Source organism: Lactuca virosa, chromosome 8 (genome assembly GCF_052849685.1).
Source record: "Lactuca virosa cultivar CGN04683 chromosome 8, Lactuca_virosa_CGN04683_v6, whole genome shotgun sequence".
Taxonomy (NCBI): Eukaryota; Viridiplantae; Streptophyta; class Magnoliopsida; order Asterales; family Asteraceae; genus Lactuca; species Lactuca virosa.
The window spans coordinates 323,550,428-323,565,335 of record NC_136433.1 but is presented as its reverse complement, the minus strand read 5'-3'; the positions used below and the strand labels follow the sequence as shown (position 1 = coordinate 323,565,335).

At 33.9% G+C, this 14,908-nt stretch overlaps 1 protein-coding gene and 1 long non-coding RNA gene across 4 annotated transcripts; one reads left to right on the top strand and one right to left on the bottom strand.

The window, feature by feature from the left end:
• Positions 1 to 1,249: 1,249 nt before the first annotated feature.
• Positions 1,250 to 4,522, top strand: LOC145132678 (uncharacterized). Of its 3 annotated transcripts, none has more exons than XR_013718195.1 (6): positions 1,250 to 1,606; positions 1,705 to 1,792; positions 2,030 to 2,413; positions 2,489 to 2,964; positions 3,060 to 3,160; positions 4,267 to 4,522. It is a non-coding gene; the product is annotated as an uncharacterized LOC145132678 (long non-coding RNA). The 3 variants fall into 3 exon arrangements; XR_013718196.1 differs by having other exon boundaries at positions 2,030 to 2,748; positions 2,829 to 2,964; XR_013718194.1 differs by having other exon boundaries at positions 2,030 to 2,964.
• Positions 4,523 to 7,338: 2,816 nt separating this feature from the next.
• LOC145132772 (uncharacterized) lies at positions 7,339 to 11,013 on the bottom strand. The gene is made up of 2 exons (XM_079067671.1): positions 10,864 to 11,013; positions 7,339 to 9,647 (listed from the first exon to the last, which is right to left on the bottom strand). The coding sequence occupies exon 2, from the start codon at positions 9,560 to 9,562 to the stop codon at positions 7,664 to 7,666; it is 1,899 nt and encodes a 632-aa protein (XP_078923797.1). The 5' UTR covers positions 9,563 to 9,647; positions 10,864 to 11,013; the 3' UTR covers positions 7,339 to 7,663.
• Between the last annotated feature and the right edge of the window lie 3,895 nt (positions 11,014 to 14,908).

Here is a 14,908-nt window from a genome sequence, read left to right as displayed (position 1 = left end):
AGATCCAGGAAAGAGCTCATGGATTGAGTATACAATATCGGATTACATAGAGACTAACTGGTTTGACTTAAATCAGGAACTAGATAGGCATAACATGCATTCGTTTCGAGAACCTTCAATGTCCAACTGATACTTCAACCAAAATACCCAATATATAATTCAAATCCACTTGTGAACGTATTTCCATATGGATTTTATACATACATCGGGCACATTAAATATGTAAAAGAAGATAGAAATTATGGATTTCGGGGTATTGCTCTTTTTCTTGGCCATAATGAAAATTGTTAGCATTAGATTCGATCAGATTTATACGTCAAACTAATAACACACCCTGGAGAGTACGCAGTGACTTACAGCGAATATTTTAACACACTGAGTCACTCGTTGAATTCCGCTGGATCGGATTTTGCGACATCTGAATATTGGTTTATTATGTCGGTCGTCCGACACTGTTTTTCTCATTGTTAAAAGATATGATGTTATTTTTCATTATCTGAGCAAAGAATGGTTTACAACGTGGTTCCCACTTTAATATGGACCGCAAGACATCCCAAATCATACATCTATTATGATCACTCACGTTTACGGTAACTATTATGTGATTGTTGATTTACCGGACCTTGACTGAACCGGAATTACCTATAACCGGGTCAGTTCCCGGTACCAATGTTTTTCATATTTCAGTGTTCGGGTAGAACCCTGACCCGGAAAGTGTTGGCGCATTCTCTACATTTGTTCGCTTTTTTTGGTCGCTCCCTCCCCTTTTGTTCTTGATCGTCGGCAACAGGCAAGACCAAAAAGTTTTAATATTGTTATTTAGTATATTTCTATTTTGACAAAAAAAAAAAAAAAAAAAAAACACAACTGTTCATATATTCAGCACTTTCTCAGTATGTGGCCTATCAACTAAAAGTGTTAGGCAATCATCTATTTATACGTTTTGTTGTAGTGGGAAACAATTATGAAATTCATATGTTTCGAAATTTTGAGAAGTGTTGATATAATTTTACGAAAAAAAATCGCAACTCAAAGGTATTGCAACATAAGCAAATTCCAGAATTTGTAATCACTTTTATGATCTATATAAATAATTAATCAAATTGTATATTTTTGTAAGAAGTGGTCATTTTCAGTTCATATATCTTTATTATTTATTATGTAAATTTGGTCAAAGGCAATATACAACAGTTTTATGCGTTAAAAAATATTGGATCTCATACGGTCAACAAGTTATTTGAGTTACGCCATTTTGAATAAGTCTCCTGCTCTCATCTTCAAGTTGAATAGGTCAAAGACCAAGAAGCATTCATCACGTTCGGCTATTAGACCTAACCCCTTTAATTCCCCAATATTTCTCTTTTTCTGTTGTGATAATCAATTTTGAATTCCAGCTTCACCTCTCAAATATCGCCTCCTTCTCCTATATATCGTGCCTTGCGTCCCTTATGCTCCCCCATTCTCCAGAAACCCTACACTCCACTGCCGCCACCACTCAATCTTACCGTCATGTCGACCCTTGGTAGGCTCTACTACCTCTGTTGGATGGTTCACTTCCCGACCACCCTTCTTATCTTGTTTCCGATCACATATGAACTTGCAAGAGGTATATCTCCTTCTCTTTCTGTTTTTTAATCACATACAAACGCACACTTCTATTATGTGTTTAACTTCAATTTCTTCTCACGATCATGTCAACCCCAGTTTGGGGTTTTTTTTTTCTTCTGAAGCACAGATGGTGGCCAAGGATTTGAAGGTTTAGTGGAAGAGGTAATCCCGTCCCCAATTTAAGGTATGACTGCTCCTTCTTCTTTCCCATTCTTTCATATGACTGCTCCTTCTTCTTTACCAAATCAAAGACATATCACAAACCAACCCAACACCAGCATCACATCGTCAAGAACAAATCCATGGCATAATCTCCTGATTTCATGATTTCAAAGTGCCTTACATATTCATAATGATTTCGATGACTACTATGAGGTAGTTTCGTATTAATACTCATAAAGTTTGCTGATTTTTGTTCTAGGTACCCTTTTCGGTAAAATGATTGTTAAATACCATCATTATCTTTTGGATGTTATTCCTTTTCACCAGGTATGTTTAATGGTTACCTATTTTTCATTTTCGGGATTTGAAGATCTACTGCTATTTGAGTTTCTTGGTCAGGTTTGGTTCTTTCTGTAATTTCTTTTAATATGTGGTGCTCTCTCAAGAATGTATCTTATTCTTTGGAGGATATAAGATAAACAGATCATGTTTTATTTGGATACCTCACCCTTTTCTGATGGTTTAAAGAACTTTTCAACTGCTAGGAATTTTTTAGTAATTTTTGTCAAAATGTAAGCTCTTATTTTCATTTTCATAGACCTGGTGTGTGTACTCTTTGTGTTTCCACTTTTGGGCTCTTCAGGTATGACTCTTCATGTTTGCAAACTTTGTGATCTACCATATATACCCTTGGATTGATGATCTTACTGTTTTTTAGGAGTAATTGCAGAACGATCTGAAATGGTTGATGTTCGACAGCCAAACTCTTTTGAGTGTTCTTTTGTCCAACAAATTCCAACTGTTGATTCTGTTTCGATCTAAGGAAATGCAATATGATCTCTCCACTACATGGTCGATCATATTTATATTATGGCATTATTATCAAGCATCCAAATAAACTAATTGTTGAAAACCATGTCATTTATAGTAGATTTCTTTTAATCTGCGAGGAACTAAGAAGAAGAATTCAAACTGGAAGTATTTTTGAACTATTATCTCTTCTCCTTTAAGATTTTTATGTTTGGTTAATTTTTTGACTTTGGGTTTTTTTTTTGCAGTAGTAGAGGACGTATATATTGAAGAAGAATGACGTATGAGATCCATGTTTTGGATTTTCATTGTTTCTCTGTCACACCATCAACCATCAGATAACCCTTTTTTGGTACATATACGCAGATAGACCTCTCTCATCTTGTAAGTTTGAGACCTATATCCAAAAATTGGGCTTTGTTTCTTCTAGAAAAGCTATTTTCATTTTTGTTTTGATTTTTTTAATTTGTGAGAAATAGGAAAGGAAGGTTCATGTTATCTCGGTGCATGTAAGTGTAAGGTGTACCTTTCTTGCAGATTTGGCAGCCATTATGCCTTAACCATGTTTTTGGTCCCTAAGGTAAAACTCAGATCTTATTATTCCTTTTACTTTTCCGTTTCCTCTTTTTAAAACTCAAATATCGACTCTAAATACTTTATTTTGGTACACTGTATTATTGAAAAAAGATGTGTATCATTACATTTATTTATTTCTTGGAAAGCTATCTATCATCCATTATTAGATGGGAGATTAAAAGAAAGTGATAGATTTGTTGGAATCACTTGAAACAATATGATTCAATTCCTCTGGCTAAAAGGAGTTTAACTATTTGCTGTTAGGATTAAACTATTATATTTTTCATGTACAATAAAAACTATTTTTTTTGTTTGATCTGGTGTTAGTTTTTTCGTCGCTTTCTAGGGCTATGAGAATCAACAATTAGAGAAGACTGCATCTCCTTCTATACCATCACTTCCACTAAAAATGAACCATCTGGTTGTTTATTTTCTTATATTATGGTCTTTTTTCTTCTAGATTTTTTTAATGATTTTATGCTCAATGTGGATTTATGTGTGGTATTATCACATGTTTTGGTTTCATAGGTTCGAATCTAAGTTTAAGGCTTCAATTATCATTTTTTTTAAGGAATGCACTTTTTACAAGTCTTTGATTAAATTTTATAAAGACAGTAATGGATTTCTATCAAGTCTTTAAATTTGATCAAAAATCAAATGTTGTCCCCTACTTAGCCTCATGTCTGAATCTTTATGGAACTGAAAAAGAACGTCAATGTTAGTTTTTGGAAAGGACTTGACGTTAATACACTTGATTTTTCGTAAAATATTGCATTTTTCTTTTCTTAGGTTAAATACAAAGAGATAAACTTTCATTGATTCGTTTTTATAGTATCATAATTTTATTTTTTTGAATTATAGAATTGCAATTCATTATAGAAATGCCATTCAACCTTTATCTTCTTTCAAATCTAGACTAACATGAAATTTTGGTCTTCTTTTAGTTTGATGACGACTTAACTAAAGTTCATTCTCTTTTAAAAGCTTTGGTTTATTTTTTTTTTCCTATAGAAGTCCTTTTTATTATCTTTCAAATAAGAAATATGGATTGTTCATGGTATGTACTAATGTATTTGTGATGTATGATTTTGCATGATTCTTAAATTGTAGGAAAATGCACCTTATGGATGATTCTGACATAGAAAACCTAATGAAGCATTTTATGGATGATTCTGACATAGAAAACCTAATGGAGCATTTCATGATTCTTAAATTGTAACCGTTTCATTTACATTATTTTTGTCATTCAGATAAATTTTAGTCAAATGTTTCACAAGAGTTTAAGTATTATCAATTTTTGTAATGTTTTTATCATTCTCATGTATAATAAATAAAGCATGGATGCTTTGATTTTAGCATGCAATCATTATCGTTTTTGCTCTTAATACCTTTGATCAGCTTGACGTGATTTGATTTTTTTTTTTTTTTTGAGAAAGATGCTTCATGTATGGTGTTTCTTGGGTGTATTATATGATATTGGATTTTTGTCCTTAAACAAAAAGTTGTAGAACACTTGATTCTTTATTTGCATATAAGATAAATGGAGGTGGTGGTGAGTCATTTCAAAGACCAAGGTTAAAGGTTGGATCCTGGTTAATGTTAATAGCTATATTGCATATGTGAAATAAAGGAGTAAAAATTATTTATCATTAGATGTCATGGAAAAGGCGATTGAGATAGTGTAAGAAATTGGTGTAAAATTGATGTCATTGTGTAAAAGGGTAGTTTTGGAAATATGACAATATTATTATGAAATTTTTGTCATTTGCATCCCAATAATAAGCTACCATACATTAAGGGGGTGTTTGGATTAGCTTATTAGCTTATTGCTTATTAGTTTATTTGTGGTGGGAATAAACAATAAGCAAGGGGGAGATGCTTATTAAAATTAGCTTATTTAGCTTATTCCTAACACAATATGCTGATTTTTAAGAATTTTATCTAAACACTTAAAATTAGCTGATTGTGGTGGGAATAAGCAATAAGCAACAAGCACCCTTTTTTTTTCCTATCCAAACACCCCCTAAGTATGGACACAAAATTTATTTTTGAAGTTAACAAGGACAACACAACATAACAAAATGTATTATGATCAATAACAAAAGTTATAAAAAAGATTATCCAAATCGTAAAAATCACATTCCCGTCATGATAAATGCTTGTGTGGGCATGGTTTATCAGATACTATACTGTTATAATTATAATTATGGTGATTAGATTAAAATTTTAAATACTATTAAAATTTTAAAAACTCTAATGAAATGCAAGAGACAAAATTAAGAAAAGAGAATTAAGTTTGTGTTTGGCTGTAGGGTTTGCTTGTAGGAACGAGGTATACATCAAAATACTATCATTGAAAATACCTTTGGGCTATCAAGATTTTTGTAGTGGTTTCACGAATTAACTATTTTTGTATTTTTAATTCAACAAGTTAATGATTTATTGAATTTTCATGGTAATAACGACACACGACTATCATTAGAATAGTAACTACTCATTCAATTACCTACAACCACATAGAATCTATAATCCGAATCCACTGGAAAATGTTCGCTTAAAAACTTCAACAATTACAATCAAATCTGCATCTGTAATAAGTCATGTTACAAAAAAAATAGTGTCGCAAAGATACAAACTAGACCGATAACGTTATGTATCTTCATTGTATTCTTTGAAATATCATGTTTCCGAATCGAACTTACTGCCAAAAGAATCTATTTTGTTGTCGCTTACAAGAAACAAAATATAGTAACACTCTGGTCCAATCTATTTATCTCACTAAAATTACTTTTGGAAACAAACCAATAATAGCATTGCACTTTCAGTTAGTTTTACAAACTGGCAAATTATAGCATTATTTCAATTATTTGAAAAACTAACGAATTGTAGCATTCCACTCTCATATAAAAATTAATCGGTTATAGTATTGTACTTCCAATTTTCTTCAAAAACTAATCGTCTCTAGAAACTAATTTGCGAAAGAAATTTTTTGCACCCGTCGCTTGGCGCGGGTAAACGGCTAGTCTTTTCTTAAGCCAATTTGGTCAGAAGTGGTCTTAAGCTTTTTTAATTCGTGTATTATTCTTAATTTCTTTAAGTAGATTTCATCATTATAATTGTTCTTATTTCTTTAATTACAGCTATAAAAATTTAAAAAAACAAAAAAAACTAAAAAAAAAAAAAAAAAACTAAAAAAAAGAAACGAACAAACTAAAAAAAATGCCAATTGCAAACGCGCTTGAGCCTCTTCAAAGTCATTCGATACCTTGAATCCAATCCCAATGTGCCATCTGCCTTTTCTTTCTTAAATTCATATGTTCCCTCAAGTTTTATGGATAAGCTAGAACACCACTTAACATGATCATTTATTCCATTTGTCCCAAAAAAAACAGACTCCTAAGGTCTAACTAATAATGGGCCGGAGAAAAATGAAATGGACCAGAAATGTGATTGGATAAATCCGGTGTTAGACCCAAAAACTGGTGTCGGAACTAGAATGGGTCCGGAACCAATATCTCTAATCCGCTTCAGTTTTCGATTTACATTTTCAAGCTATCTGTTGCTCATCCCTAATTTATATTATTGTAATCTATAATAATTTTCTAATAATAATAATGAATAACTCAAATAATTCAAATAATATTATAAATAATAAAAAACAACAGACAAAATAAACTAAAGTTAAAAAAAAATAGAAAAAAAAAACAAAAAATTAAATTAGTAACCAAAGAGGTACATCTAAAATAACCCATTAAGAACTACGACAATTTACATCATGTAACTCTTCAAACCCAAAACAAAACAAGGTTCTAAGAGTATTCGATCTTTATATATTTTCACACCACAAGAAGCATTCCGAGCAAACCACCAAAACTTCCATTTTAAATTCTTCATTTAAATGAGATTCTACAATCTGGATATAATTCTTACTCTTTATTATAATGATAATATTACCCACGTGTAAAAATCACGTCTTAAATATAAAGAGCTATCACAGGAATTCTGACATTTAGAAAAAAGCATAACATGTAATATCATGAATAAGTCAAATATGTTGCACCATTGTCGCCGAGAATGCTTATTAAAAAATTCATGTCTTTGTTTATGTGTTGATTAGTAACAGGTCAAAAGTTAAAAACAGGTAAAAACCAGTTGCAGCATAGAATACATGAACCCAAGAGATGAATAAAACAATAATTAAATGTCACAATCAGACTAAAAGATATCTTTAAATACATCCTTCCTCCTTGTATTCATCTCTCACATTTTGACCTCAAATCACAAAGTCAAAACTAGCATTTTACACTCTTCTTCAGGTACATTAACAAGCATAAACAAATGGACTTTATATCCAGTATAAAAACAGGGACAAACTATTATGCACAGTGTCCAACTGCCTAATGCACTCTCTCTCTCTCTCTCTCTCTCTCTCTCTCTCTCTCTCTCTCTCTCTCTCTCTCTCTCTCTCTCTCTCTCAACTTCAAACAACAAAACTTTATGTCATGAATTAGACCACTACCTCATCATCCAAGTTCACCACTTCCTTAACATCCGCTAAAACTGCTGACTCATCATCATGATCATGGATGTTTTCTTCCTCTTCTTCTTGTTGTACTGCTATAACTTGAAGAAACTCATCAGGAACAGCTGCAGGATCCAGCTCACAACAACCCTTTGGAGCATTCAAAGATTCTTGACCAGTTAGAAAGTAAGATGGGATTTGATGCGAAAACCGCGTTATTTCACTTTCCGGAATTACCCTTCTGTCCTTGACATTTATCTGCCTATGAAACACAGTTTTAAAGCCTGCAACTTTCACAAGTTGGGTAACCTTAAACCCTTCTTCTTCTTCATCACACTCATCAACTTGAACAATTTCATACTTATGTTTGAATTCATTCCGGGTTTCCTGATTCCATTCTCTGTATAAAGCCCAAACCTCTCCTTTCCTTGGATAAACTTCAAAACTCCCATTTTCCATTTTCTTAAAATTAACTTTATGTGAAAAATAATTAGGAAAACAGAGACTCTGGTGTTTGCCTATTCTAAACTCCCCAAATGCTTTCTTCAAAGGAAAAACATCCATAATTTCGTTATTATTTGTTGTTGAATTAAGAAGCCAACATACCTTTATTTTGAACGGATCGATTGATTTCACCTTGTGGATAAAAGCGTAATTTCTTGGCATCCCATCATCATCATCATACACTGCCCATATTTCACCTTCCCGAAAACGCCCTTCGCTTCTTTCCCGATCAAAGTTGTGAAAATCCGGATCCTGGACATCAATCAGGAGTGGTGTCATTGTCATTGTGTTCTTTCTTGACAGCGAGTCTTGTTTTTGTTCTTCTTCTTGTTTCCGGTCAACCTTATAGTTGACCAAAGTTTCTGACTTCCATTGACTCAATCTTTTCTTGATTTCGGTTCTTGCCTTATGAACAAGTAGAGAATTGACATCATTACTCAAAACACCTTTCTTCAAATCAACCACTGTATGATGCCCAGATGATGAAAGATTACCTGATCTTTTCTTTTTTCTTTTTAAAGCTTCCTCTCGTTTAATGGCAGCCTGAGCTTCTTCTCTTTCCCTTTTTACCCTTTCATAAGCACGTTGAACCAAGGTTGCAGCTTGAACTGAAGAAGCGGGAGTGGTTGTTGTTGTTGTTGTTTTGGAAAACGGGCCCCACTGGTGGGTTGTGTAATCACTAACATTTTCCCCTTTCTTATGCCTTGCTTGATTCTTGGTTGATATTTTGGAGCTTTTAAAACCTTTTGTAGAAACTTTTGTATTTGGGGCAGGAGTCTCAATTGCTAAAAAGGGTTCATGGCAATTTGGGCATAGGAGATTTTGATGAAGATACATTCTTAAATACTCGTATTGCATCTTGCATGCATGACATACAGTCCAAAATGTCTTTAAATTTGTTTGTGAAGTGGTTGCATTTGGAGTTTTATTTGTAGTTGTAGTTGTACTCTTTGTGAAATTGTAGAAACCATTTTGGTTAGTGTTTGTGTTTCTCTTTTGGTCATAAGCTTTTCTTCTTGCTTTATCAGACAACAGACTCCATGCTTCTGAGATATACTTAAATGCCCCATCTGCCCCTATGGATTTGTTCTTGTCCGGATGAAGAGACAAAGCTAAATTACGGTAATGCCCTCTCACGGTTTTATCATCAGCTACTGGGCTTACACCAAGAATCCCATAAAAATCAGATTCACCGTTTATTTTATTTTCTGCAGCAAGATAAATATCTAGAGTTGCTATCATTTGAGTAATACCCTCAAGTTCAGGAAACAAAGTTTGGGCCTTTAAAGCAAACTTTTTTGCCCCTGGAATGTCCTTTGTTAAAAATTTCCTCTCTGCTATTCCTTTTGCCCTTAAAGCTTCATCTCTATTGCACTCCATTTGTTAGTGTTTTTGCCAATTCAATTACTTGAAAAAATAACAATTACTGCTTCTCCATTTGACTTTCAAAGCAATATGATTTGACCTGATTCAAGATAATGACATGCATACATTAGGTTGGATCAAGATTTTCAGAATCTAAATTCTAGATTTTATGCCAAAACAAACAGACTGAGTGGATGTGGATGAGGATCATAATATCTATAGCAAGAAACAATTACCATGTAAAATATTTCTTAATGGATTCCCTAATTTTACAACCAACTTTGTTGCATCATCTACACTTAAAAGTGATATAGACAAAAGCTTAAGTTGAAAACAATGGCTTCCATAATGACTTTGAAGGAAGGAAACTAGAAGCTAATAAACACTAGAAAAGACTACTAATATTCTTTAACTTCTAGATCAACTAATGCAAGTAATGGAGACAAGAATGTAGAATCAAGGATCCCAATCTGTTTGCCACTTGTAATAACTGTATTGACTACTCTGTACACATTAATTGTATTGTAATTATAATGAAACAAGAATAGACAAAGAACATTGTAATGAAAAAGAAGCCAATTTCCCCATTTTATTTCATTTTTCTACAGTTAGACTAATGGCAAAAGTTTCATAAATCATAACGTGATACAATTAACGTTTCAAATATATATATATATATATATATATATATATATATATATATATAGAGAGAGAGAGAGAGAGAGAGAGAGAGAGATTCTAAAAATTAATTCAAGTTGCATTAGAAGATTCAATGCCTAGAGAGTTCAAAGGAGAACTTCATAGAAAAACAGGAAAACCATAGATTACAAAAGCTATTAGTGTTGGGCAACTTCAATTCCATGGCTCAGAATTGGATTACAGGACAAACATGTTTGAAGTTGGTGTTTAACTCCAAATCGGATTTTAAACCTTAAATTCAATGCACTGGAAAATGTCTTACATCCCTCAACATATTAGTTATTTATATGATTACAGAATACTACACACCATTAATTCGATATATAAACAAAGCGCGTTGCATTTAAAAGATCACCCTAAATCTTAGATGAGACTAGGGTTACAAAGTGGTAAAAGACATTCATAAATCGCTTTAATTCAGCAAATCATAGATGAAACTAGGGTTCAATCGTCGATCTGTGTAGAATTTCAACATCCAAATAAGCTCATAAATCACCCATCACAGCCTTATACGAATCGAGGAGTTTAGCAAAATAAAAAAAACCTAATCAAGCAATTGAATTAAAATAGCAAAACAATCCACGCACGTATAGCAAAAAACAGTATGAAGAACTAACCAGAAAGAAGAACTGATAGCAAAAAGCGTAAAACTCGGTTGATTTTGATTTACCAGCAGGGCACAATCTACGAGCCTCCGATGAAATAATTTGTGGTTTTAGCCCTTGTTTTCTCACTCGACGCTACAAAATCCCCAAAATAATAATACTTCTACCCTTATTGAGTTTTGACGGTGACTACAATTTTCATATTAACCCTAACCCAACTTCAACTTTAAATAACCACCAACCTAACCATGGTTAATTTTAAACCAAAGGACAAATTAGTCTAATCATATTTATCATTTTTTTTAAAACTAAAAATAGTTTGATCATCAAAACAACTATTATTTCCGTTGATGGAATCTACGAAATCATCAAAATCACGTCATTTTAGTGAGATTTGCAGATCGCAAATTTCGTAAAAAATGTACGAAATCATTAAAATGATGTCGTTTTTTCTTCATTTTACAAAAAAAAAAAAATAGAAAATCAAAAATCTTTAAAAAAAAAAAACAATCACAAAGACATAGCTCTTAATGTTACTCCTAAGCATCGATTTCGTTTCAAATATCATATTTTATGCTATTGAAAGTTTATTTTAAGGTTATTGATTCATTGTAGATTTTTAATGTACTTTTAAAGATACATGTTATTGTTGATTTTCTGAATATTTACGTACGTATATGTAGCGAATATTTATTTCTAAAGGAAAATTTAACTAGGAAAATTTGTTGGGGGTTATTAACATCAAGTACACTATCCAAAGGTAGCGGAATTATCAAAAGATATACCTAAGTGCACACACATCCTAGAATCTATGTTTTATTAGTTATAGCAACATACTTTCAAAAACAACAAAAGTTAAGAATTACCAACCTCAAGTTCATTTGCTTGTGATATCGTACATGCCAGCTTGTTGCAAAGATGAAGGATCCAAAAGAGCACCCCTCCAATGGAATCAAACCCACAACACCAAAAGCAAAATGATTAAACCCAAGTTAGGGTTTATTCGAAAATCACCAAACCCAGGAGAGAGGTTATGATTTCATCCAGAGAGAGAGAGAGAGAGAGAGAGAGAGAGGCAGAGGTTGGACGATTTTGTTAAAAGGGATAACTAGCTCAAGGGTTTACCCTAGCAGTCTATTTATAGTTAGGCAAAGAGTATTCCAGAATGATACAAACTCTAGGGTTTATCTTTATCTGAATTAAACATGCCACTGTTGGAGAAAGACAATGAAAACATGAAGACAAAAAATGGAAACAAAAAATATTTCTTGGTAATTACACAATCAACAACCTTGTATGTTCCATAGACACACACACACACACACACACACACACATATATATATATATATATATATATATATATATATATATATATATAATGATGTATAAAATAGCAATCAATGCAACCCTTGGAGGAACCGTTGCATCCCTTTAAGAATTGACACCCCCTTTAAATCTTCAAGGCACCAATTCAAGGCAACCTTTCAACACATTGGTCCATAGAACATTAACTGCCACATAATAACTATATTTAATAGTTATTGATCATTTTACCCTTGTCTAGCTTATATCTTTCAACATTCCCCCTTAAGCTAGACAAGGAAAATACCATGATTTTTCTTCAACTGCTTGAAATCATGAACAGTTAAGTTCTTCATACATATTTCTGTCACTTGTTTTGCATAAACAATTTCAAAGATCTTTTAAACATCACAACCTCTTAGGTTTAATCTGAAACTTCATGAACTTTTTTTGTAACAAAGAAGATGATAGCATGGACTGTTCTTCGCTAAAAACAACCTTTTCATTAATTTCACACATAAAACAAACAACCATTATCCTTACCAAGATCTTTTCGCTTGGTTGCATACTTCACACACATAAAATCAATGTCCACAAGATCTTTTCATTTGGTTTCATACATCACACCACACACAAAACAACAATCTTACCAAGATCTGTTCACTTGGTTACTAGGCTTCACATCACACCTGTAACACATTCAGGTATCATTTAATTTTCTTAAGTTTTAGGGTTTTATGCTAGGACTCAACGAGTTGGGGAGCTCCAAATCGTCGAGTAGAGATCATTTATGAGGACGCGGGATTCAGATCCTACTCGACGAGTCGGAAGGCCCCGACTCGACGAGTAGGTGCTGTAAAGGACAACCCTAATTTTTAGGGTTTGCACCCTATATAAAGAACTTAATCTGCCTCTTGTGGCCTCCCTTACCACTTCATTACCCAGAGAAGAAACCCTATCTGTTCTTTGTTGCTTCCTTATGCTTGTGAGACTAAAAGGGTGCTTTTGGTGTATTTTGTTGAAGGAGTTTGAAGGTTGAGAAGCTTGGAACGGGAAGGAGATTGTAGATCAAGCATCTACAATGCTTGGGCATCCATTTGAAGGTAACAAGCTGTTACCTTGGTCATCCTAGCATTAGATCCCCTTTTTCGTAGGTTTAAGCTCATTTTTAGTACATTTGTAGAGCATTTCGGGTATTAGGCATGATCTGAAGTTGTAACTTCAGATCTGGACTCCTCTAAGTCCTTAGAGTTATAAAGTCACTGAATTTATCAAGCATTGGCCCTTCTCTTTGGCTAAAACCTCTCCCTTAGCTTGGTTTTGGCATTTAAGAGCTTGCATGCACGTAAAGTTTGCAACTTTACGTGGAAACCATGCCTTAGGAGGCTAGATCTGCAATCTGGAGCTTTGGGGTAGCTTAAAAACGTCTGAACACAAAAAGGACTGAAGGAACTCGTCGAGTCCCTTAGCCAACTCGACGAGTCGGGTAGGGTTTACCCGTTTTCGGGAATACGAGTGAATCCGGTGAGGGATTAGCGTTTTCGGTCGGCATGAGTTATTGGTCTTCTGGACATTGAAGGAACTCGACGAGTTACTCAAGTGACTCGGTGAGTTGGCATGAGATTTCGGTTGTATGGACTCGGAAGGAACTCGACGAGTTGTTGGATGCACTCGACGAGTTGAGGTCAACATGGACTGTTGACCTTGACTTTGACCAGGGATGACTTTGAGGGTATTTATGATATTTCGGGATTGTGACAAGTTAATCACATGATAATTATAGGCAGTTGAGTTGGAGTTGTGCGTGGGATTTATCTGATCTTATCTTGTCAGTTCAGCATTCACGAGAGGTGAGTCTCCTCACCATACCAATGGGTCGAAGGCACCAAGGCCGGCCCATTTTACGATATGTGGTACACTAGCTGGAGTTATATTATGAGGCATGATAGTTGGTTATGTGCTAGGAGGTATGCTAGTTGTATATGTGGTATGCTTGTATGGAAGACCATGGGAGAGACCATGACACCTAGATGTAAGACCATGTGGAGAGCCCATGGCTTTCCTACTAAAGACCATGGGAGAACCCATGGCAACCGAATGTAAGACCATGTGGATGGTAGGTTTTGAGCAAAAGAACATCCTATGTGCACATGCAAAACCCTAAAGCTTTGGATCTAAGTTTCTCTATTGTACATGCAAATTAATCCAAAGCTTGTAAACCCTAATATAGCATACTATGAAAAAGAAATCTGAAATAAAACAAGTTTAGATGATACCTTTCGATAGTTGCAAGAATCTTCAATCTTCAAGAGCTTAGTATCACAAGTGTAATACCTCTAATGGCTTACAAACACCAAAGCAAGAAGATGATTTAGAAGAGAGGGAGGAGGAGGCACAATTTCGGCTATAGCAACTTTAGGGTTTCTTGGTGTAGTCGAAACTGAAGCCCTGGGGTCCCTTAAATAGCTGAGCTGCTAGGGTTTCAGTCCAAACCCTAATTGGATGACTTAGGCCCTAAGCAGCTTAAGAACCTTCTGGAATAAGGCCCCTTGGACGAAATTAGAGTGGGCTTCCACTCCAAATTTCGTCCCCCTTATGCCCATGAGGATTCACATCCCAAATTCAACTATCTTATAATTGACAGTTTCAGTCCACTTTATTTAATTAATTTCTTTTAGCCACAAAATTAATTCTTAATTAATTCTTGACTAATATTAATTAAACTATATGATTTCTCTTTTAATATATTATTC

Bases quoted from the DNA above. Each gene is read 5' to 3' on its own strand.
- LOC145132772 (XM_079067671.1), bottom strand. From the start codon at position 9,562: ATGGAGTGCAATAGAGATGAAGCTTTAAGGGCAAAAGGAATAGCAGAG.